The following is a 27359-nucleotide window of genomic DNA, read 5'->3' as shown; positions in this document are numbered from 1 at the left end:
CTTGTATCCAAATTATGAAAAAAATGTTGAAGGTATGAAGAGAGACCGGAGTTAAGAGAGATGTACAGTATGAATGAAAATGAGAGGTCGAGGGAGTGAAATGTTAGGTGTATGGGAGGGATAGAGAGTGAAGAGCAGGAGAGGAGAAATGTTAGATAAGGTTGTGAGACTACTACGAGAGAGAGAGACGGGATAATGTGAGGGAATAGTCCAGTAAAAATATGAAATAACCCAAAACAACTTGAAACAGAAACCATTTTTTTCAGAATTGATCTACTGAAATAACATATCAAAGCTGTGGAACAATGTCTAATTTGCATATTCAAAATGGCTGCCATTTGGCAAAGTTTTGACTGCATTTTTGGTTACAAGAGTCGTATAAACATCATTTCCTTGCCAATGTATATTCATTTAGGGTCAGAGAGTATAATTATTGGCAATATTTGGATCATTTACTAACATATTACACATTCTTAAAAAGCTATTGAACAATGTCTAATTTGCATATACTTACATTGTTTTGCCTGTATCTTTCAATCTAGTAGACACATGATTTCTGTGTCTAAACCCAACTCTCTAACTCATCAGACACAAGAATTAAATGACAATTGCAGTTATAGGGATAGAGCCTCATCGATCTGGCGCTGCACAGCGGCTGCCGGGCCCACGATCAATTGGATAAAGCAAATTTTCGGAGTATTTCATTTCATGTCTATTTTTAACAATAAAATATGGATTTTCACCTTTTTTTTCATTTTTATCATACTTAAAGCACAGCCACACCACAGGCAAACTTGAACTACCTATGATAACTCAGCCCGGTTGGTCTAGATACAAGACTATTAAAATTATTCTTTTATTTTGCCAGGAAGGGATCCTGTAAATTCTTTCAGTGAAAAGCAACAATAGAAAGGGCAGTACAGGCATACTGCTAATTTTGGCTGGAACATTGGAAGTTTGGCTCAGCACTAGGGTCAGATTGTCAAGTCTGATAAATTTGGAGGTTACATGCACCCGACACCCCCCCCCCCCCCACCCTCTCTGCTATACACAAACCTGCTCATATATTTCAGCCTCTCTTTCAGTATTCTCCCTGACATTCTCCATGATAATAAGATGACAAAAATATTAATTATTTATAATTAGTTTTTACTGTCTGGCCTGCATAGCAGAGCGAGACTATAGGCGCCGCTTTTCCAACGGTGGTGACGTCGTCAACATTGAAATTTTAAACAAGGTTGTTTTTGAAATGTCATAACTTAATATATGGACCTAATTCATGAGACTTAGCCATAAGGTTAATGATGTATCAGTTAAGATCCTGCCCGAGTTTAAGGTCACATGACCAAGGCCAAAGGTCACTCAGGGTCAACAAACTTTGGCCATGTTGGGGTATTGTGGAATTGTCATAACTTACACATTTTATTGATCTAGTTCATTGGATATAAGAGCAACCATGCATCCCTGAATATCCTGTGCGTATTTCAGGTCACATGACCAAGATCAAAGGTCAATGAACTTTGGTCGTGTTGGGGGTATTTGTTGAATTGGCATCATAGAAAGTTTATGGATCTAGTTCATGAAACAGAAATAAGGGTAATCAAGTATGAATTATTGTTTTGCACATGTCTTAGGTCACATGATCATGGTCAAAGGTCATTTTGGTCAATGGACATAGTATTTCATTTTCATAGGAATGTTTTGTTTTGTGAATAATAATAAAATAGCAGTTTTCAAAGGCAGCACTGCTGCTATATCGAATTTCCTAATGCAGGCGAGACTGCCAAAGGCCTTCCACTTTTTCTCCTATAAGCAATGGTGTATCTAGTAGAAGGGGCGAATGGACAAGGGTTCATCAAGGTAAACTTTGATCAAAGGTGCCAAATTCAGAATGCGGAAAGAGTGTGATTGCAAATCAATCTGTGCGCTGATTTACCTAGATATACCACTGCCCACTAATCAACAATGATGCCATATTTTTTCTCACAACAATCTCAATTATAAACAATAAAAAAAAAACATATTTCATTTCTTTCTCTCTTAAATTTCCATCTGTATAATATTCTCTTAGTAACAGAGGGGAGTTATTACAATGAAGAAAGTCATTTCAATATACAATCGCTAAAACATACCAGTTAAGACAGCATCTTTCAATAAAATAATATTTTAATTCTTCAAACCCTATTTTGCATGATTGCATTTGATAATTCAGCAGTGGGTGAAAAATGTGTCAAATCACATATTAAAGGACAAGTCCACCCCAACAAAAAGTTGATTCGAATAAAAAGAGAAATTCAACAAGCATAACACTGAAAATTTCATCAAAATCGGATGTAAATTAAGAAAGTTATATTTTAAAGTTTTGCTTAATTTCACAAAACAGTTATATTCACATCCTTGACGGTATGCAAATGAGGAGACTGATGACATCACTCACTATTTCTTTTGTATTTTATTATGTGAAATATGAAATATTCAATTTTTTCCCTATTGTCCTGTGAAACAATGATTTATTCCTCCCTGAACATGTGCAATTAGCATTGTTTAATACTATATGGTTCAATCAAGTTGGTCCTTATTGCCAAATCTGTAAAAAATGAAATATTGTATAATTCAAACAATAAAAAAAAGAAATAGTGAGGGACATCATCGACTGTCTCATTTGCATGTCACTGAGTTGTGCATATCACTGTTTTGTGAAAAATAAGCAGAAATTAAAAATGTCATAACTTTCGTATTTTACATCCGATTTTGATGAAATTTTCAGCATAATGCTTCCTTGATTTTTCTCTATTCAAATCAACATTTTTCTGGGTTGGACTTGACCTTTAAAGAAAAAAAAACTGAATGATAAAAAAATGATCAAAGAATGAATGTGAATTATGACATAAATAAGGTCTTAATTTCCAGAAAATCTTAAGAAAATAGTTTCTGCCTACCATTACTGATCCAAGTTCAAAGTAAAATGAGGTAAAAATAATAGGCAACTTCAATTTTGTTTTCACTGTAAATGAGTGAATAGTTCACATTCCAGAGCAAATTTTGACTTGTGTACTTTGGTACACTTTGTCTTTGGACAAGTTATGCTTATTTTGGTCCTCAATGTTTGACCACAGGAAAACAATTTGTAAAACAGATTAATTGTATCTTTCTCTACCGAAGAGAAACAGGGTATCTAAATTTATTAATGTCAAATACAATATGAAAGTATCTTAACATAATTTTGGTTTCTCTAGCACATCAGTGAGATGTAAATAGACATTGGTTTATATGAGATTTTTCTCATAGCAGGTAAGCTGGATCATTTATTCAAAAAAATCAGATGCTTATGACTGCGATGGTTCTACAGCAAATGAAAGGCTGAACTGCAAATATGTGAATTTATTATAAAACAAACAACTCTGCAAAGGTTTAAAAGTGTAAAATGATATAGGTCTTATTGTAGCATATTGGCTATCAAGATGTTGCAATAAACTTTCAACCAATTTAAAGGGGTACCCTTGGATGAAAATAATGATTCGAACAAATAATAAAGACAAATCAAACAAAAACACTGAAAATTTGATTAAAATTGGACTAGGAATAACAAAGTTAGGATATTTTAAAGATTTGCATTATTTCAGGGAAACAGTCTTCATGAATATTCAATGAGAACATTGATGTCACATCCCCACTTGTTGTTTTGTATATTATTATATGAAATCATGTTTTCAAATTATGTCCTCCAAGAAATTAGAAAATATGGAATGATAACTGATTTAATGGATTACATTTTCATTACTGCAAATTATTCTATTGTAAGGGGGACATCATACACAAGTCTTAAAAAATAATTATGATTTCATGTAATAAGAAAAGGAAAAGTGGGGATATGACATCATCAGCCCACCTAATGAATATTCATGAAGACGTGCATGTTACTGTTTTCACAAAATTTTAAAATTAAATAACTTTCGTATTTGTTAATGGATTTTGATGAAATTTTAGGCATTTTGCTTTGTGAATTATACTCCATTTATTTAGATTATTTTCAGCCTGGAGTACCCCTTTAAGATCCAACAATCAATTAAATGTCTTGCAAATAATCACAAATATCCAATAGCTTGTTAGTCCACTCTGAGCAACACAATTATGAATTAAATTCTTACAATATCAATATCCATAGGCTACTGTACAAAACTTGCTGTTCAATATCATACCATATTGAACATTCTAATGCGCATGTGGTAATGCACAAAAATACAACATACACAAAAATCAATGCAATGTAATGCGCAACATAGAGCACATTGCAACTATTATGTTGCTCTTTATGTCATAAAGTGCTACATATAAATCACACTTCATTATCAAACTGATCTTATGCCCATAAGTGGAGCATCTCTGGCAGTCTCGCCTGCATTACACTATTCAATATAGCAGCAATGCTGACTTTGAAAAACAACTATTGAATTGTTATTTAAAAAAAACCACATATTTATTTGATAATAAAAAATGTCTAAGTTTCATGAACTAGCTCTATAAACTTTTAAAGTAATGATAGCAATTCAGCAAATACCTCTAACATGGCCAAAGTTCATTGACCTTAAATGACCTTTGACCTTGGTAATGTGACCTGAAACTTGCACAGGATGTTTGCTGATACTTGATTGATCTTATATCCAAGTTTCATTAACTAGATCCATATACATTCAAAGTTATGATGGAAATTCAACAAATTCCCCCAACATGGGCAAATTTCATTGGCCTTATATGACCTTTGACACCGTTCTCATTACGCTTTCTTAAACTAGTTTACTGGAAACCGGTTCAGGAAACCAGTTTGGAAGATCGCTTTGCTAGTGTTCCCACTTGATCACACAAAAGTGGTTTTCAAATTCACTTCACGTAAAGCGATCTTGTTGCTATGGGAACGCTCTCAGCGGGGTGACTCGTTTCGTGCAAAATTCGAAACCAATGCGTAGGCAATTCTACACCCAGTGTGTGGGATAGCACGCTCAAAAGGTGTGAAGATCGCTTCCAGAAGAACGGTTGTGTCCTCACTTATGCTAAAACCAGTTAAACAAAGCAAAGCGATCTTGAAAACTACATCGCTTTTTCAGAACCGGTTTCTTAGATTGCTTCCAAGATCGCTTTGACCATTCTCATTACACGCTAAAACTAGTTTCCAGTAAACTGGTGTTAGAAAAGTAGTGAGAATTCTTCATGAGGCCTGAAACTCACGCAGGATGTTTGGTGATACTTGATTGCTCTTATGTCCAGGTTTCATGAACAAGATCCATAAACTTTTACACTTATGGCAATTCAACAAATACCTCAACATGGCCAAAGTTCATTGACCCAATATGACCTTTGACCTTGGTCATGTGACTTGAAACTGAGAAAGAATGTTCAGTGTTATACCATTACCCTTATTTCCAAGTTTCATGAACTAGATCCATAAAAAAAAAAAGTTATGACGATATTTCCAAAACTTACCTTGGTTAAGATTTTGATGTAGATTCCCCCAACATAGTCTAAGTTCATTGACCCTAAATGACCTTTGACCTTAGTCATGTGACCTGAAACTCCAGAAGGATGTTCAGTAATAGTTGATAACCTGTATGTCCAAGTTTCATCAACTGGGTTCATATACTTTCTAAGTTATGATGACATTTCAAACACTTCACCTTGGTTAAGATTTAAATGTTGACGACGCCACTATCAGAAAATCGGCGCCTATAGTCTCGCTCTGCTATGCAGGCGAGTCAAAAATAACAAGTTGTGATAATCAACACGATTTTCTCAATCGATATTCGGGGGAGGGGAAGATAATAATTACATTGAATGGCATTGTTTCATGGACGACGAAATATTCCTCTTGTCAAGACCAATATTGCACTGATCGTCGATTTGTGCAATATTGGCCACAACTCTTGAATATTTCTGGTAATCCATTCTGAGCCATCCAATATAATATAAATCTAAACGGCAAAATTACAAGCTGATATCAGCAATTAATATAAGGGGTTTTGCAACATCCCTTATAATTACCAATAAAAAATGATACTCAAGTTCCAAGTGAGAATGCAGGAAAATGACAATGAATTGTAATCACTTTGATGAAGTGTTGATCCTTAACAGTATTTGCACAATACAGATGAGAGTAGATTTTTTTCTTATGCCTACATTCCAATAACATGGATGCTGTTGGATGGAACTTCAACTTTTGGATGATCCATAATTGAAATCATTACCCATATTAGACATCTCAGATAGTCTTTTACAAAACAGTATTGCCCTTGTTTTCATGAACACTGAGTTTATAAGGGGTATATTGTTTATGGAGTGACTTTACATGCACGAACGATGCAAAATATACCTTTGTATTTTCAATGGTCTCTCATCAGAGCACCTAAGAACAAGTAGAAACAGCTGGGCATTTTCACGGTAACTGACATTACACGGCACAATGTTTTCACACCTTTCATTGTGTGTATCTCTAAAACAACAAATGATGGGAGTTTGCTTTTGATAGAGTTAATAAAGTGAACCTTGCTGTATACTCTGATACTAAGTTTTCCTATGTAACCACATTTTTGTACGCATCAGCAAGCAAAAATGTGTCAGTAACTGACATTACGCAAAAGGACATGCAATTTCAGGGTGTTCATTAAAATTAAAATATCTCATGTCCCTGAGTAGATAGAGTAATAATTTGAATATGTAAATATACCTCCGTTACTAGATTAAGATGTGTCAAAATATTAAACAATTTGTTTTTGTCTTTTGGGGGCTATGATAATTTTTCCACAACCATGCTGGTAACTGACATTACGGTAACTGACATTACACTTAATTTGCCATAGACATAACACATGGAAGTCAAATGTGTGGAATCATTGCATTGTATCTTCTGTGCAGGGCTTCACATGAAAGTGAGCTTGATGTGGAAGTATACCCGAGTTTCTAGGAACATTTCAATGATTTTTTTCCTTTTTTTTAATTCCTTTCTTTGATTTGAACATTTTTATCATTACTTGTCGGTAACTGACAATACACATTAACATTTACCAGTGCTATATGATTTTCAAAGGCATAATTATCTTGGTACTTATATGTAAGGCTTTTTAAAATCATAAAAGTTTCATAATACTTCACATTTTTAATTATCAAAAGATAAGAAATGTATGTTTTACTTACTTGGGGGTGGGGTCATAGCTACATGTTTTCCTATAGTAATTTAATATTGCATTGACTGTACACATGGCTTTTCTGACTATACACCCATAATATATTCATCAGTTTTATATTGACTTTTTAAACCTTTTCCTTCTCCAACCTCCCCCTCCCCTCAAAAAAGGCAAAATGAATAAGGGTCTCCTCCCCTAGGCTACACGTACCCCTCCCCCCAATCTCATGCAGCCATGTAGTTTCATTGATTTCTATTCTGGTCAGTGCAAGCAATGTGCTTGTTCATATCTGTCGGATTTCAATTCTCTTCATAATTTGTTTAATCATTTTCTTTGCTAATTTCTTTTTTAAGCTGTCAACAAAAAATAAACTCCAGCTTCTAAACTGAAACTGAACTATTTGTAAATTAGAAAAAAAAAAGTTTTAGTACGTAGATCCATGCAACATTGATCAGAACTGTCAAATTTCACTTTTCATCTATACTTGTAAACCAAAACAAAATTGTATCACACATCCACACTACTAACAGGTATAAAAACCAGGAATTTACTTTTATCGAGGCAATGCTCAAAAGAATCCTAGAAACTAAAAAAGGGACCCTGGAAATCCCCTTCATCACAATGTTAAGCTAAAAAATGTTGCAGATTTAGGCAATAGGTTGGGAAAAGTACCCCCTACCCCCCCCCCCCCCCAAAAAAAAAAAAAAAAAAAAAATGTCTGATACAAACAATTAGGTACTTGGTAAGTGCATGTACAAAACAATTTCATAGTAATTTTTTTTGCACGATGGGAATGCAACTTCCTTCATAATTTCATATAGTATTCCTTGTGAACTATACCTTTTAAAAGTCAATAGCAAGCTCCTTCTGGTGTGACTTTTAAAGTGAAAGACTTTAATAACAAGTATACAATATTTCTTCACCATAAAATTGACCACATATTTGCATTTCAATATTGGTAACCAACGTTTTATCATGGTAACTGACATTACATCTCGGTAACTGACATTACATTTTCCACTTGGTAACTGACATTACATATATTTAATGGTACCCTATGGCTTCATTGTTAATTGGTAATCTTTAATTTTGGTGTAGAAGGGAAAGGTGTTACCTAGAGAGGAAATCTACCAAGTTTCATATAATATATCCTCTTTTCCAGGAAATGAGAAAAAAAAGTTCATGTTTTCGGTAACTGACATTACATACCATATCACATACTTCATCAATGTTTTTTTATCAGATGAATGAATTACTGGTGTTTCTTTCTATGGGATTTTAAAAAGTGTTATAATAGCAAGCTAAATCACAGGCGAAAACATCATGATCAAACCTGTTCTTTAAAAATCTGTCAAAACAAAATATGTATCAATATACTATTTTCAACACTAATTTGTATCCATACTTTGGCAGCCATTTTGAAATAAAAATGGCTGCCAGAGTCGGAAAAAAATTTTGTCTCAGAAACTTCAGGTCTTGTTTTATTAAAAAACATAAAGCATTTGACATGAATATCAACTTGATTTTTTTGCCTCTGTGTCCATCTGTGGTGAAAATGCCCAGCTACATATCAAGTTGAGATAGTATCCGCCCAGAAACAACTTACGTCATGTCCTATAATCGGGGATGTATTTGAAGCGGGCATTAGGTGAAATTTTGTCAGCCTTGACCGCGGCCTTGGCCCGAGGCACAAGTACAAATTCTATAGGATGTGTTCTCTAGCGGTTTCTTGACTTAGAAGTAACAGCCTTCACTACAACCCTGTGTATAATTATATCACAATGGTAGAGCTAAGAGCTCCTAATATAAACATGACACACACAAAAACCTATTTCTGAAGGGTTAAATATCTCCATGTACTTTCATGATTTTGCTATAGATGTCCGATTTGTATTACAATAACAATACTGACTGGCTCCACTTTGAGGGAATATCAAATATATTGCACTTAATAGAGAGGCCAGATTTTGCCCACGTCTATGAGGCTTCAAGAAAAAAGGATTGTTGCGGGCCATATATTTAATGTTCCCCTTAAGGCCAGTCAATATTCTCTAAATATCGATCATTCATCACTAATATCACTAATAGACTATGTGGTGAATTCAAGTGCATACCGGTTATAGCATTACACTTAACCAGAGAAAATTTTTAACAAATATATACCTCATACGCAATCTTCAACAAATATATTAGAAAAGCTAGTATCCTTCAAGAATTTTACTCTCTTAATTAGAACAGATTATTTGCATAGTCTCCATCGCTAATACAATCTGCTTTTAATCTTTTTTTAAATAATAATGAAGGAAAAGTGTTAAAAGAATGATTAACACGAAATCCAGGGCTTTCATATACATGATAATATAAAAAAATAAAATGGTAAAGTAGACATTACTTTCCAACATCAGTCTGATCCCTCAATCATGTTAATATTTTTCAACCTAAGATTCAGTAGATTCTAGGTTTCAAATTTTCTAGTCTTCCTAAAACTGACTAAAAATCTGTTGGGTAACTAATTCGGAAGATTTATCTGTCAACAATAATTATTTCATAACACATTTAAAACCAATCACTGTATTATACACAGATCATTTGTAAAATGTCAATCAATACATCTATATTCCATGATAATTGACTATATTTGCTCAATAATACATGTTCAGAATATAATAAGCTGACAAGGGAAATGTTTAAATCAACATTGTCTTCAATATTATAGGTTGCAAGAAGCATTAAAAACAGGATCATGTCCAAAAATGATGGGAAATTGTGAATAATAAAATGGAAGATATCTTTTTGGGGGGCAATCAAGTTCACAATAAAGAGTAGTTTCTAGGTTGTACATACACTCCTTTAATACGCATGATTTGAAATTTGACAGAAAATCATTCAAATCATTTAAAAATTATTTAAAAAAAATAAAAACAACATATCAAGTATTTAAAGACTTTATGAAGTTTTGGGGAGAGTTGAGATTACATTCACCAGATCATAAAACATTAGTTTCCTTCAAGGATGCATTCATTGATATCAAAGAAAATTTGGAATGAATGTGTATTCTGTGATTTCTCCGATTTGACTTTAAAATCAGAAATGACAATCAATAACATGTTGGACTGGACTTAAACACATGATATAAATAAACAGGACAAAGCTTTGAGCCATTATCAACAGAGTCCTTTTGCAGGCTTGTGCTGGATTACAGAAGCATGTCATCATCCCCTGGCTATGTATGTCATTATCATATTTCAAGCTATAGTCATGTATAAGAAATTATTTACTAAGAAAATCAATTTTTTCTTAAGGTCCATGTATTTGTACAAATGAATATTGTTCAAATTAGTGGATGCATTGCAGAATGCACATATTTGAAAATCAATAGGAGAGGACTTTCCCTTGAAATTCTTGTGGAACTGGAGGTACAGTAACCACAAATGTTCAGTCCCCCCCCCCCCTACACTTTCCAAACCATTCCACTATCCCTGTGATAATGGAAGGAATAAGTGAAGACCATTTAATCTGAAAACAGATTTACAAAAGTGCGACAAGTCTAAACAGTTTTGAAACATCTATCTATATAGGATACAGGAGACATTAATCTCTGGCTTCAGATCAAACGCTCACAGGCAGAGATGAATCAAAATATTCATCTAAATACATTAAGGTCATAAGCCCACTATGTTTAATGGTACTTTTAATTCATTGATCTGTGTTAATGTAACACCAAATGTAACACCATAATTATTGACAACACCTTTTATCACTCAGATTGTCACCCGAAAAGTTTGAAAAAAAGTATAAAAACTTTCCTTGATTCAGCATGGAGCTGAATCAGCCAATTGGAGGGTCTATTCACACAAAAATTTAGCTTCATCAGATTAGATTTTCAACAATGTACATCAACCTTTATGGACATGAATGAAATTACCCATTCGTCACTGCATGGCTATAGTGTTAATCATGGGTATGATACAAAGGAGTATAACATAAGGACAACATATCAGCACTTGCTATGTTTATAGCATCACATGAGGCAGACACAAACATCCCCACCCTCACAATATGCCAAGTAGTGCTGTGCATACAAGGGTATTGCATCACTCATTATTTGATTAAAGTTGGTGAATCAGAGTATTTAAGGCAACAATTGATAATTCAGTCATCATATTCAATGATCTCCACTGCAACTCTCTCAAATATACATGATTTAAAATGAATTGCAACTTGGTGAAGTACTGCTGTAACAGTCTTGATATGTTCATAATCCTGGCAGTAATCACATATCTGTAAAAACCTTCATTGAAACTTGTATCAAAGGCATCCGAGATGTGATCTCTGTCTACGTTGTTCTGCCAAGCGTCTGCTACGACGTCTCCTAGGATGTCTCAATGGTTCAAAGATATCATCTTCATCATCATCGTCATCACTGCTTGATTCAGGATAGTAATCCTCATCTGAAGAGTCATCATCTTCATAGTTACGAGCTCTCTTGTAATAATGTATCACGTGACTACCATCCCACTGTGCAAAACAAGCATTCAACATCATTATTCATATTGGATCAAATTATCTCAAGTACCTTTTTAATAAGTCAGATTAGTACTGCGCAATATAGAATGTGTGACGTTTGATTATTGTTCATTAACATTGAATTAAAAAACTTTTCCATCAATAAACACTGATCTCAATTTAGTTATTTTTACTGAAAATTAATCACTTTCTGGATATCAGCTGCACTGAAATGTGATGGTTACTCTATATATTTTTTATAAATGATTTGACAAATCACTAATTACACTCCAAACATTTCTATCCCACTCCTTACCCAGTGGACGCGTCATTATTAAGAAACATGATGGAATTCACACTGGTAAATTGCACAATTCTTCTTTTTTTTTCATTTTTATTTGAAGGCAATTTGTCAATCAATGATGAAATCAAATAATGAATAGCCAAAAAAAGGTTGTTACAATATCCGGTAGATCTCTGTAAGACAGACTGCCATTCAACCTCTATGTGTTATACATTGTGTTCCATGAATAAATCTTACAAAATGCTAATGCAATGAATTAGACCCTGGTGAAGGTATATAAACAGTTGTATCAATATATCATGCCCTTCATGATATAATTGCCACAACGTCCAAACAAGGTTTTAACTCACGGTTATAAACTATCAATTCTAAAAATTCTTAGTAAATTTTACAAGGAAATATTGTCAGGAATGATGAACTCATTTTGTACACACAGGCAACACAGAAGGGATTTAAAGGGATGGTCCGGGCTGAAAGAATTTATAGTTTAATAAATAGAGTAGAATTCACTGAGCAAAATGCCAAAAATGTCATCAAAATCGGATAACAAATAACAAAGTTATTGAATTTTAAAGTTAAGCAATATTTTGTGAAAACAGTCATCATGAATATTCATTAGGTGGGCTGATGATATCACATCTCCAATTGTTCTTTTGTATTTTATTACATGTATATGAAAATAGGTTTATTCAAATTTTTTCCTCCAAGAACTAGAAAAATTGGATTGATATCTGATTTAGTGCATTAGATATTTATTGCTGCAACTTATTTCATTATAAGGGAGACATATTATTCACACAAGTGTGAAATAATGAAAAAATATGATTTTATGTAATAACATAAGAAAACGGAAAGTGGAGATGTGACATCATCAGCCCACCTAATGAATATTCATGACAACTGTTTTCACAAAATATTGCTAAACTTTAAACTTCAATAACTTTATTATTTGTTATCGATTTGATGAAATTTTTGGCATTTCGCTTAGTGAATTCTACTCTATGTATTAAGATATAAATATTTTCAGCCCGGACCATCCCTTTAAGCCTTGAGAATTTAGGTCTATCAATTAAATATCTTTTACTTATTAGCAAGATTATTTCTGCATATCAACAAGAAAAATCATACACATGATTCATCATTTATGAGGAATAATTTTGTAGAGATATTTGCATGTTGAATACATATTTATAAAGAGATATTTTATAATGAAAATATATATGCTTATTCTCACCCCTGAGCTAACTATCTTGTTTTCATATGGATGCCATGATACATCTCTGACACACTGACTATGACCAGGTAGCTTGCTCACTACTTTGCCTGTTAACATATCATAAACTGTGCAAATAGAGAAAGAGAGAATCATTATCAGTATTATTTATTTATTTATTCGGCATAATAAAACACATAGACAACATATACAAACAATAGGATAAGGAGAGTCACATGGATGCCAGGAAAGGAAAAAGATTAACTAAATAACTATAACCCGAAGGTCTTCATTTCCAATCCATGTGACTTTACAAAAATAACATACATGTAATACGGAATAGTAAAATACAACTATACAGTGCGTCCCACAAAAAACGAAACCTACCATTGTAAAGCTTAGATTCTCCTTTTTCATCTTAAATAACTTAGACTATTTTTCATTCACGTATGAGTGAGCAAAAACAATTTGAAGAGGGGATACCAAAAAGTCATTTGGCGGGCTGTATCTGGGTTTCAAAAAGAAAACCACAATTTTAAAAAGTTCAATATCTGCTCTTTAATTTGATACCTCAATTACAGAAAATGGTCAAGAAATAACAAAGTTATGGTTATTTGAAATGAGGCTTGAATTTCAATAATTTCATAAAATTAAGGGGTTCTACAGGCTAGTATTCAAACTCACTTGACACTCTGTTTTGTTGACGATAAGCCATGCATTAAGTCTTTTGTTAACCATGCAATAGCTTCTGTGGGAAAGCGGTGAAAACACGTTTATTTAATGAAATTATGGAAATACAAGCATTGTTTCGAGGGAACATAACTTTTTTACTTCTTGACCATTTTTTGTGATTAAGGTATCAAATAAAAGAGCAGATATTGAACTTTTTAGGCATGTGATTTTCTTTTTGAAATTCAGATACCCCCCGCCAAATGAGTTTTTGGTATCCTTTCTTCAAATTGTTTTTTGCTTACTCATGCGTGAATGGGGAATAATCTAAGTAATATCAGATGAAAGAGGAGATTCTAAGCTTTACATTGGTAGGTCACTTGTCTATTGTATTTGTGATGAAGTTATGATAAATCATCGCTTAATCTCGGTTTCGTTTTTTCTGGGACGCACTGTATAGTTGTTGAAGATCACAACACACTAGAGTCAAACATACAATCAAAATTTAAGAAAAAGGGAAAAAGTAGAAAAGAAAGAAAGTGTCACCCTAGGTACGAGTAAGGCTCACAGCAACAATGAAAAAAAGCTGTAATGTGAGTACATACCCAGACTGACACACTTCCTTCAGAATCAGAGGAGATAAAGGAAAGAGAGAATAAGTTACAGAGGTAAAGGAAAGAGAAATGAGAGATGGAGATAAGGTAAAGAGTGAATAAGTTACAGAGTTAAAGGAAAGAGAAATGAGAGATGGAGATAAGGTAAAGAGTGAATAAGTTACAGAGGTAAAGGAAAGATATATGAGAGATGGAGATAAAGGAAAGAGGGAATAAGTTACAGAGTTAAAGGAAAGATAAATGAGAGATGGAGATAAAGGAAAGAGGGAATAAGTTACAGAGGTAAAGGAAAGAGAAATGAGAGATGGAGATAAGGTAAAGAGGGAATAAGTTACAGAGGTAAAGGAAAGAGAAATGAGAGATGGAGATAAAGTAAAGAGGGAGTAAGTTACAGAGGTAAAGGAAAGATAAATGAGAGATGGAGATAAGGTAAAGAGGGAATAAGTTACAGAGTTAAAGGAAAGAGAAATGAGAGATGGAGATAAAGGAACGAGGGAATAAGTTACAGAGGTAAAGGAATGAGAAATGAGAGATGGAGATAAGGGAAAGAGGGAATAAGTTACAGAGGCGAAGGAAAGAGAAATGAGAGATGGAGATAAGGGAAAGAGGGAATAAGTTACAGAGGTAAAGGAAAGAGAAATGAGAGATGGAGATAAAGGAAAGAGGGAATAAATTACAGAGGTAAAGGAAAGAGAAATGAGAGATGGAGATAAGAGGAAAGAGAGAATAAGTTACAGAGGTAAAAGAAAGAGAGATGAGAGATGGAGATAGAGGAAAGAGAGAATAAGTTACAGAGGTAAAGGAAAGAGAGATGAGAGATGGAGATAGAGGAAAGAGAGAATAAGTTACAGAGGTAAAGGAAAGAGAAATGAGAGATGGAGATAAAGGAAAGAGAGAATAAGTTACAGAGGTAAAGGAAAGAGAAATGAGAGATGGAGATAAGGTAAAGAGGGAATAAGTTACAGAGTTAAAGGAAAGAGAAATGAGAGATGGAGATAAGGTAAAGAGGGAATAAGTTACAGAGGTAAAGGAAAGAGAAATGAGAGATGGAGATAAGGTAAAGAGAGAATAAGTTACAGAGGTAAAGGAAAGAGAGATGAGAGATGGAGATAGAGGAAAGAGAGAATAAGTTACATAGTTAAAGGAAAGATAAATGAGAGATGGAGATAAAGGAAAGAGAGAATAAGTTACAGAGCTAAAGGAAAGTGAAATGAGAGATGGAGATAAGGTAAAGAGTGAATAAGTTACAGAGGTAAAGGAAAGATAAATGAGAGATGGAGATAAGGTAAAGAGGGAATAAGTTACAGAGGTAAAGGAAAGAGAAATGAGAGATGGAGATAAAGGAAAGAGGGAATAAGTTACAGAGGTAAAGGAAAGAGAAATGAGAGATGGAGATAAGGTAAAGAGGGAATAAGTTACAGAGTTAAAGGAAAGAGAAATGAGAGATGGAGATAAGGTAAAGAGAGAATAAGTTACAGAGGTAAAGGAAAGAGAGATGAGAGATGGAGATAGAGGAAAGAGAGAATAAGTTACATAGTTAAAGGAAAGATAAATGAGAGATGGAGATAAAGGAAAGAGAGAATAAGTTACAGAGCTAAAGGAAAGTGAAATGAGAGATGGAGATAAGGTAAAGAGTGAATAAGTTACAGAGGTAAAGGAAAGATAAATGAGAGATGGAGATAAGGTAAAGAGGGAATAAGTTACAGAGGTAAAGGAAAGAGAAATGAGAGATGGAGATAAAGGAAAGAGGGAATAAGTTACAGAGGTAAAGGAAAGAGAAATGAGAGATGGAGATAAGGTAAAGAGTGAATAAGTTACAGAGGTAAAGGAAAGAGAAATGAGAGATGGAGATAAGGTAAAGAGGGAATAAGTTACAGAGGTACAGGAAAGATAAATGAGAGATGGAGATAAAGGAAAGAGGGAATAAGTTACAGAGGTAAAGGAAAGAGAAATGAGAGATGGAGATAAGGTAAAGAGGGAATAAGTTACAGAGGTAAAGGAAAGAGAAATGAGAGATGGAGATAAGAGGAAGAGGGAATTAGAGCAAGGCAAAGAGGAGAGAGTGATAGGAAACAAAGATAATTACAGGAGAGATGTTAAACCCTAAATTATCATAAATCTTAAAGCAGAAAAGACAAAGTTACATCTCTTTATGTTTTTTCAAGTCTAAAGATTGATAACAATTTCAATTTTGACCCTGAAGCTGTATGACAAGGCATTTTAGACAGAAATTTATTCCTACGAATATAGGATATATGAATATCATTTTCAAAACATATATGAGGAAGAGAAATTCAATGCTGTTTAGGCAATGCTTCACTTGATGCTTAAGACAGATAAGGGTTTACATAAATCATTATTACAATGTTTTTGTGACTGTTATGTAAACATATTAACAATACAATTATGAAATAATGACATCAATTGTAGCTTCATATCATCACAAATATTTAAAAAAAAAGCTAAAAGAAACTACTTACTAACAATGGCTCCAGTTGCACAAGCTGTATACACATATCTCTGTATAAAAGATGGAAAATAATCAACCAAATTGAAGTTGATTTATGTATTACAATAACACAGTCCAAAAATGTTTCATACAATTTATACATCACACGTACTCTACGTAAGGCCAAGTAAGCCAAAGGGGGAAAAAATGAAAAAGAGGGGGTTTTATTTTCTTTTTTATTCATCAAGATCGATGCCATCTGAGATTTTTGTCAGTCCCTTTTATTTTCCAAATCACATGAAACATCAAAATAATTGAGACGTGGTATGTCACACAAGACCTCAACATATTTACAATAGTGTTAGCACCATAATGAATTCAGTTAAATAGTCTGAAATGAAAAGACCTTTGGTACTACAAAAAGTCTTGCACTCATCACAGTAAAAACTCAAGAATGAACAAAACTAAAATCTAGCAATATAATGTAAAAATTTATTTTCCCAAAATAAATTGCATCAAGGATTGTTACATATAATTGTCCATTTTTACATGCCATATTTATTTTCTACGTCCATCTCAATATTTAATAAAATCTTGAAATGTACCGCCATATTTTGCGGATGTGATTTGACAGCCCCTGCCCTTTGTTAATGGCCTTAAAAATTGTAGTGGGCTGGGACAAGAAACATATATATTACATTACTTCACCTAACAAAATGTTCAACCTGAAATGACATTTGACCTCACCATGTCACCTCCGACTGCACCATAACATGTAGCTCCCCTGAGTGCATCTACAACCCAAGTTTGGTTGACAAGTATGATACCGTTTATGTGTCATAAGAGAGTCTTGCATGTAAACATAATGTTCGACCTGAAATGACCTTTGACCTTTCATGTGACCTCTGACTGGACCATAACATGCAGGTCCCCATAGTATATCTACAAACCAAATTTGGTTGAAAAGTGAGTCACGGTTGCAAAGTTATCTGTCATCATATTTGTGATGGAAGGATGACGGTGGGCAAAACAACAATGTGTTTGGTGATTTTCGATGTTTATTAATTTTTTGTTCTTGTTTTTTTTTAAGAAAAAAAATAAATTGAGGTGGCCTTAAAAAATTGAAGCGGGCTGGGACAAGAAACATATATATATATATTACATTACTTCACCTAACAAAAGAGAAAACAAACTTGTTATCTTTGAGTCTTCTGTCAAATTAGAGTTTGTATCAAATTTCATGCTGTTATGATCTTTGGATCTTTCTTGGCACAAAAAAGAAAGCCTAAATAGTAGGATTATGATTCAATAAATCCAGGTTGATCAATGAATAGCCTAGTATGATATTTAATAAAGTATATTAATAAATACTTTATATTTTCATAGATTTCATCACATTTAGAATGAAGTGGTTGGATATATAAACAAACCTGTCCAGTGGAGAATTTAGGAGAGAACCGACACCTCAATAATGTATGGAGAACCCCATGACCTCGGTAGGTCATCAGAGATGTGTCTCCTTTCACTCCTCTCTTTCTCTTGGCTGCAGTAAAATAAGGATTTTTAAGACAGAATTAAAAAATAATTCATCAAAAGCTATTATCTTATTTGTCATTTCTGTAATAAATTGAGAGGACAGTGACTGCTTTGATAAATATGCCAATAATATTAAAATCTATAAAATAGTCCAGCAGGTTTCTGAAACATAAAATATACCTAATTTGATTAATTGTAGCTGTAAGTCAAACCATGTATAATAAACTATGATCAATTGCAAACACTCTTTATAATACAGGGCTCTCAATTATCTTTGCATATCCATCAAAGCAGTCACCAACTACTATAAAGGAGTATCCTATCCAAACTTACCACAAACATTTATTCTTGATAATACCTTTTTTTCAAATCCATGTTTATTTTATATTTCTCTGTATACACTATTTGATTTCTCTACCAGTTAATCTGGTGAATTATAGGTTGGTCTGTTATCACTTGGTCTCATTCTTAGTCTGTCCAACTTCACATGGTCTAAACTTATTCCGATCAGTAGGCAGGTCCCAAAAAAGTGGCTTCTTTTATCCAAGTGATATTCATGACTAGAGAGATTTTGCATATTTAATGAGCTGGGTGCAAACCAAAACACATCTTTTAATTTTGTTATTGTTACTCTAAATATACATCAAATTTCATGAATTTGGTATCATTGTAAAGAAGAAGAATCATTCTTTTAGGTCATGTGTTTGAATTTATTTAAAGATTTTGTAATGTAGGTGAAACTTTTGATCAAAAACATGCTACAAAATAATTATTATCACCTGACAAAAGTTGTTATTTTTACAGTTTATTTTTGTTTGAGTCCAAATGAATTTTAGATCATGATCAAGCAGAATATCTATGCTTTGAAATGGTATAGGTTTCAAAACATAAATTGGTTTAATTGGGTCAAGATCACACTTTTCATTAGCTAAGTACATAAAGCAGCTTGAAAACAAGAATATTGCACTCTGATTGGTCAAAGAGACTACACACTCAACGGTTCCAGTGCTGGGTTCACGGCAAGGCCATACTCCCCATGTGGTAATCTCATCAAATTACCCGCGCTTGTTGTTTTAAAGCCTTTTCCAGCCAATCAGAACTCTAGATTTCATGCTACTCCAAAATTTTAGAAATCTCGTCTTGTACCTTGGTGGTAAAAGTGTGATCTTGACCCAATTAAAGGGTGCCACATATTAAGAGAAAAATTGTGAGAAAGTACACAAATTCAGCTTTACGGTGATACAGATATCTTTGAGGCTCAAAATAAAATGTTTTGCACATTTTGCAAAAGAAAACAGTGGAAGAAAATTCAGTTTTGATGCACATTTTCAGGCCTGAAATTCACTATTTATCAAAATATTTTAAACAAAAATGACCAATATGAAAGAGAAACATTTACTCTGTCCAATTGTGCAAAGATATTTAATTTGACTTGAGGATAAAGTAGGTAAATTCTTTGAGAAAGAAAATCTCACGATTTACAAGATTTTGCAGGGAGGAGGATTCAGCCACGAGAGGATTAGGATGAATCTGGCCTATTTGCTCATTAGCATAGGGACCTGCAGTCTGACTTATTCTGTCTGAAAAACAGTTCGTCTCTTGTCCGACCTGCAGTCTGACTGATTCTGTCTGAAAAACAGTTCGTCTCTTGTCCATTTCATCTAATTCCCACTTGGTCTAATATCCATTTCATCTAATGACAAGTTGGACTAAAACCATTTAGTCTAATTCCCAATGGGTCTAACACCACTTAGTCTAATTTTCACTTCAGCCAATTTCCACTCTGGCTTATTTCCACTTTGTCTAATATTCACTTAATCTACATGTTATTTGGTCTAATATTCATTTGGGCTACACCCACATTGGCTACTATCACATGGTCTACCTATCACTCAGTCTTATTGCCATTTGGTCTAATGACCAGTAGGGCTAATTATCATTTAGTACTATAATAGTCATATGGTCTAATGACTGTTTGGTGTAATTCACACTTTGTCTAATGTCCATTTAGTCTATGAAACCACTCATTATGATTTATATGATCAAAAGTTAAGAAATATGGTAATGGATAATTGAACAGACTATGCATCAGTTAATGCCTGTAGCTAGGAAGGGTAGGGCTAGTGGAGGGAAAAGTGATACCTAGGTCTCTGCCGAACTTCGTTCAGGCGAGACAAAAAGGGGCCACCAAATAGCAAACTAACAATACAGACATATCTATGAATAATAGCAAGAAAAAAAAGTATGAAAGAGGGAGGGGGTAAAAGGGTAATGATGTCATATCCCCATTTTCCTTTTCTTATGTTATTACATGAAATCATAATTGTTTCATTTTTTCATACATGTGTAAATGATGTGTCTCCATTATGATGAAATAAGTTGCAGCAATAAATAACTAATGCACTTATAAGTTGTCAATCCAATTATTTTAGTTCCTGGTAAAAAAAATTGAATAAACCTAATTTCATATAATAAAATACGGTACAAAAGAACAAGTGGGGATATGACATCATCAGCCCACCTAATGAATATTCATGAAGACATGCCTAGAACTGTTTCACCGGAATAATGCAAATCTTTATAATTCAATGACTTCATTATTTGTTATCCGATTTTGATGAAATTTTCAACATTTTGCTCTTTGAATTTTACTCTATTTATTGAAATATAAATATCTTCAGCCTGGAGCATCCCTTTAAGCCCAATTGTTGTTAGCCCATCTGAAGATTAGACTAAGTGGTATTGGATCAATTGTCAGTAAACCATTGATTTCAAGAAATAGAGCTAACTGTAGATTGGCAATGTTATCATGTATATCACCTTGAATTTCAAAAGCAAAAATCCAAGAACTTTTAGAAAATTATAGGAAGTCGCAGTACTAAATTGCGAGACAACATGTAATGGAAAGCTTTCCCAAATCTGGAATATAAAAACGAGTCGAACTGGCAGTCTTGGCAGTCCTCTGGCAGTCTTGCCTGCCTTATGCGAATCAATACAGTAGCAATGCTGACTTTGAAAACAACTTAGATGAATAATTCACAAAAACACCATTCAGATACTAAAATAATAGGTTCATTGACCCTAAATGATCTTTGCACATGACCATGTGACCTGAGACTCGTGCAAGATGTCCAGTGATCATTACCCTTAGATGGTTCATGAACTAGATCCATAAACCATGCGGCCAGGGTTGGAAAAGCGGCACCTATGCAGGTGAGACAAAACTTACATTTCTTTGGTACTTGCTGCCACCTGTAATCCCAGTGTTGTTGAGCAACTGCTCGTCGGCTTGCCTCCACTACATTGCTAGGTGAGAAGCACCTCATGTCCCATAACTTTATGGATTGATCTTTGGAATTGGTTATCAGATGACGACCATCACCCTAATAATTGTAAGATTTGTATATTTCAATTCCAATAATAAAATCACATAAGCATAATTATCGATTTGTTTACATAACATAAAGCAAAGTTTAAAAGTAAAAACTTTCACTCAAGAGATCAGCTCATGCCAAAGTTGATTACAGTGCTCAAAAGCAAATATTTAGCTGAAAACAAATGCAGGGCCTTGCAGTATGAACTCCTTTTTCTTCATGAAATCAAGTGGAGCGTCTCTGGCAGTCTTGCCTGTATTACCTGATTCAATATAGCAGCAGTGCTGACTTTGAAAACGACTATAAAATTATTTACAAAAAAACACCATTCATATAATAATAATGGACCCTAGATTGTAAACAACATTTGACTTTGATCATTTGAACTAAGACTTGTGCAAGATGATCAGGGATACTTGATTACCCCTATGTCCACATTTCATGAACTACATCCATAAATTTTCAAAGTTATGATGGCAATTCAACAATTATCCCCAACATGGACAAAGTTCATTGACCTTAAATGACATTTGACCTTGGTCATGTGACCTGAAACTCGCACAGGATGTATAGTGATACTTGATTACTCTTATGTCCAAGTTTTATGAACTAGATCATAAACTTTCTAAGTTATTATGTCATTTTAAAAAAAAACTTAACCTTTGGTTAAAATTTCAATGTTGACGCTGCAGCCGTCAGAAAGGCGGTACCTTTAGTCTCGCTCTGCTATGCAGGCAAGAAAAAAACTTAGAAAGGTTTACATTCTTGTCACATTGTTCCATGCAAACCTTGTGTGTGACTTGCGGGTGACAATTTTTGCTACTGCAGGTCACTCCCAATGACAATATCTCGCATGCAGTTGCCTGCAGGAGTGCACACATGTCTGATTTGCTGTTTGAACATGCTCAAAACTTTGTTACGGGTTAGTTCCGTGTGATTGTCCGCAACTCACCCGCAAGGCTTGCACAGAACTATGTGACATGGCTTTTACAGATCTGTTTTACCCCATCCCACACCCTAAAAACAAATCCACTTCATTATGAACAAATCCACCTCATTATGAACAAATCCACCTCATTATGAGCAAATGACCATCATGAGCAAGAATATTTTCGAAATATTTCCAAGAGCTACACTGTCAATTTCCCATGTTAAACACTAGAACAGAGGAGTTTTACAATTACCTTTGAATCAATGTAAGTTACACCATCCATATGACCAGCTAGAGTTCCTACAGGTTTGGTGTTAGAATCACTTAATGTGCGTCGATCCCAGACCTTACACAGACCATCATCTCCACCAGAAAATAAGATCTGTGATGAACTATCAGCAAAACATACTGCATTCACATCATCTTCATGCGACTCTATCTGCAAGACAATGCAATCAAATTGACAGATTATTCTAACAAGGTATTGGCGATATTGTGTCTCGCCCACTTGTGAAAATACATGCAACTAGAAATATCGCAATCTCATTTGCCACACAACAGAATTGTATCCAAACATAATTGTTAAATATCTGGGGCCCAAAAAACTTTTGCCATAAAAAAAACTCTGGCAAATGAACAAAAACTCTGGCAAACAAAATTATGCCATTGAAAATTACACATTAAAACACTCTGGCAAAAAATTTGCAGAGTTTTTTATGCAACGGGCCCCAGGTGTAGAATTAATATCAAATGAAATTAAAGAAGGACTACTTCATTAATGCTACTCCCTTTCACCTTCCCCTGCACCTACTCCACCCCTTTGATATAAATTACATTTTTGTACTAATATATTACATGTGTGAATGTTAAATGTGTTTGTGGGTGCAGTCTATCTGAAGGCTCCAGAAGATGAAGTGTCATTTAGAGAGAAAAAAAAAGAAGAGTTTTTGAAGAAGCGTTAGGGAGTAAAAAAAAATTCATCATGTTGAAAAACACTTTAACATAGATGAAATCACATAACCTATGACCTTATGTCATGAGCTCTAACAGCACCAGAACATGCAGGTCCCTTGGTCCATACAACCCAAGCTTAGTTGGAAAGTGAGTGATGGTTTTTAAAGTTATTTGTCATAAGAGAGTCTTAGAGGCAAACTTTAACGTTTGACCTGAAATGACTTTTGAGTTGACCTTATCAACAAAAGGCATAACATGAATGTACCCCAAGTGCATCTATCACCCGAGTTTGGTTGCCATTACAACATGTGCGGAGTTACTTGTCATAAGATAGTCCTGCAAGTAAACTTTAACACATGAATTTCGACGGCACCATAACATGCAGTTCCACTTATATGGTTTTTACAAACGTGAAAATGTCCTTAACCCTGTACTATAGGTGGGGCTAAATTGCCATTTAGCCCCACCTATAGTACGGGGTTACGCTTAGCCCACTTTGTTTTTAAACAGCGTTTTTGCAAAGAGGGCTAAACCCATCTATAGTATGAGATTATTTGGCCCTGCAAATAGCAGGGTTAGCCAAGCAATTGCGGTGCTAAAAGTGATAGTCAGGGTTAAAGGAGAATGAAACCCTCGAAACCAGCTGAATCCATATCAAAGAGAAAAATAAAAAAAAACATATTGTTGAAAGTTTGAGGAAGATTGAATGAATAATAAGAAAGTTATGAGCATTTGAATATTGAGATCACTAATGCCATGTAGATCTTCCCATTGGCAATGCGACCAAGATCTGTGATGTCACACACATACAACTCCCTCATTACTTTAGTACTTATTTCATTTATATTCTCACTTTTATAGAGTCTATCACAAGGTGAGGTGTTCTCTTTTTGAGAGGACAAGTACAGAGGTTTCACAACATTATATCATTGATGAATCGTTTGTCATATGATTAGAATGAGCAAAAAGAGATGTTTTGGGGTATATTTTCAGTGTCCAAAAGGGGAGAGTTGTTCATCTGTGACATCATAGATCTTGGTCGCATTGCCAATGGGAGGATCTCCATAGCATTAGTGATCTCGACATTCAAATGCTCATAACTCTTCTATTGCTAGTCCTATTTTACTCAAACTTTTGTTGATCTTATTCTTAGATTTTTCTGCTTTCACAAAAGCTAACTGGCTCCCAGAGTTTCATTCTCCTTTAAGATAGCTAGTGTAAAAAGAAACCTGGCTAAGCAAAGGATGATGCTAGATTTATGCCCTAGGGGCAACAAAGCCAGCGCTGTTGTCCAATCAGAGATAAGCACTCAAGCATGGCTACCAATAGTTAGGCATTACTCAATTATTTTTGAGATAAGCAAGCATTTCTTTAGCCGGGATTAGGCAGAAATTTGACGTGTGTGAAAAGGAAAAAATTAAGAACAGGATAAGGAAAGAATGGGGTTAGCCATAGTCCAGGGTTAAACTAGCACATCAATGATGTGCAGCTCATCCGGCATCTGACAAAGAAATTTAACACAATTTTTAATTTCAGCCCAGTTCATACTGTAGAGAATTATATTGGTGACATAAATTGAGGAAACAGAATTGAAATTGATGAAGAAATGACAGAAAAGAAGCATTTTTTGTGATTTATGAATAAATTTCATATAAACAAGCATAAATAATTTTCGAGTCAAAATTCAGTGTAGAACCTTGGTGAACCTCATGTAGCTCTCAGATGGAACAAAAAAAAAATCAAAATCGGTCAACAAATAAATAAGAAGCATTTATTGTGAGTTTTGAAAAATATGCATAAATTAGCATATTTTATGAGTTTCAAAATCCTGTGTAGAAATTTGGAATCCCCACCTAGAGCTATTGTATGAAGCAAACAAAATTGAAATTGATCAACAAATGAAGAAAAAGCAATTTTTGTGATTTATGAATAAATTTTGCATAAATTAGCATAATTTTCTAGTCAAAATGTCCATATTCTGTGTGAAAGTTTGGTGACCCTCTTGACGCTCTACCAGATGGATGAAAAAAAATAAAAATTTGTCAACAAATAAAGAAGAAGTATTTATTTGTGATTATGAATAGATTTGGCATAAGTTAGCATAAGTAATTTTCTAGTCAAAATTTCAAAATTCTATGTACGAGTTTGGTGAACCTAATGAAAAAAAATCAAAATCAGTCAACAAAGAAGAAGCATTTTTTGTGAATTTTGAAAAATGCGCATAAATTAGCATACTTTATGAGTTTCAAATTCTGTGTAGAAGTTTTGAATCCCCCACCTAGTGCTAGTATCATATAAAGCAAACAGAATTGAAATCGGACTTGAAATGACGAAGAAGAAGCATTTTGAAATTGTGGACAAACGACGGACGCCACACCACAGCATAATAAGCAAATTTGGCCGTTCAGGCCAGGGGCCCATTGCAGAAAGAGTTGCGATCAAACGCAACTCAAAAAATCTTGCGCAACTTGATTTTCAGCCAATGAAGCGCCCGTATTCGGGACTTGCGCTTGATATTTTGACTTGCGTTTAAACACAACTCTTTCTGCAACAGGCCCCAGATGAGCTAAAAAATCCTGTGTAAAAAGCGTTTAAGTGTATTTATAACTCAAAAATCACCTTTTCTCAACACTGGCATCTATATATAGGTTTTTTTGTTTTTTTCCCAATGGATTCCTTGTTTACTTTAGTCAGCCCACTTGTGCGCTTTGAAACATCCATATAAAGCGCCCTATAAATTTTAGCATTATCATTATTATTATTATTATTATTATCACCAAAGTTAAGTTGAAAACTGCATGATAGTTGCAAAATTATCTGTCATAAAAGAGTCTTGCAGGAAAAACTTTGAGCATTTGACCCAAAATGACCCTTAACCATATCACATGACCTCCAAAGACGCTATAACATGATGCAGGTCCCCTTAGTACAGCTACAACCCAATATTGGTTGAAAAGTGAGGTCTTGCAGGTAAACTTTGACGTTTTACCTGAAATGACCTTTGAGTTGACCTTACCATGTGACCTCTGTCCCCTTATTGCAACCAATTACAAGTCTAACTAAAATAGCTATTCAAAAACTAAGACAATCCCCACTTGGGATTTTGTCATTTTTATCACAAGTATTCTTGAAACTTTAAGGGTACAATTTAAAATAAATGTATATTCACTTACCCTCAATGTTCTATCATTCTTTTCTCTATCATAGATGTATAAACAACCATCATTGGCTCTGTGTGCAGAAATTTAAAGGAATAACAGAAACTGAAAATGCGATCCAAATTAGAGTCAGAGAGTAAAAATTTGTAGGAAATAGAAAAGGGTACGAATAGATTGCTTTATTTTCTGATCATTTATCAAGTAGATGTCCTTTCAAAATAATAATTATTCTTTCTTTCATTCTATTTGATTTCTTCAAAAAGAAAATAAATCATACATGCTGTAAATTATAACCATTATCATTTACAGAAGACTGATTACAAACAAAAGCGGTCTCAAGGTAGAAAAGTAGTCGACACATAAATTACCATTTCACCTATCATTATGGCCATTTTTCATTGGAACACATGAACAAATTTGGTTACCCTTCATTTGCAAGGTAGAGTTTCCCTAAATTCAACAATTGAACAAAGTGCACC

General features: G+C 34.0%; 1 protein-coding gene across 1 annotated transcript in view; it reads right to left on the bottom strand.

Annotated features, from left to right (window-relative positions):
• Positions 1 to 8045: 8045 nt before the first annotated feature.
• The window catches only part of LOC129254242 (DDB1- and CUL4-associated factor 11-like), a 35612-nt gene continuing 16298 nt past the window's right edge, over positions 8046 to 27359 (bottom strand). The window contains exons 10-16 of the mRNA XM_064095635.1: positions 26896 to 26953; positions 23022 to 23207; positions 21693 to 21846; positions 18358 to 18470; positions 16959 to 16998; positions 13217 to 13323; positions 8046 to 11690 (exon numbers count right to left, since the gene is read on the bottom strand). Coding sequence (XP_063951705.1) covers positions 11481 to 11690; positions 13217 to 13323; positions 16959 to 16998; positions 18358 to 18470; positions 21693 to 21846; positions 23022 to 23207; positions 26896 to 26953 — 868 coding nt within the window. The 3' untranslated portion in view covers positions 8046 to 11480. The remainder of the gene's footprint in view (positions 11691 to 13216; positions 13324 to 16958; positions 16999 to 18357; positions 18471 to 21692; positions 21847 to 23021; positions 23208 to 26895; positions 26954 to 27359) is intronic.

This window comes from Lytechinus pictus, chromosome 2, assembly GCF_037042905.1.
Source record: "Lytechinus pictus isolate F3 Inbred chromosome 2, Lp3.0, whole genome shotgun sequence".
In the NCBI taxonomy this organism is placed as follows: Eukaryota; Metazoa; Echinodermata; class Echinoidea; order Temnopleuroida; family Toxopneustidae; genus Lytechinus; species Lytechinus pictus.
The sequence above is the reverse complement of the archived record's forward strand: the minus strand, read 5'-3'. Positions and strand labels throughout refer to the sequence as shown.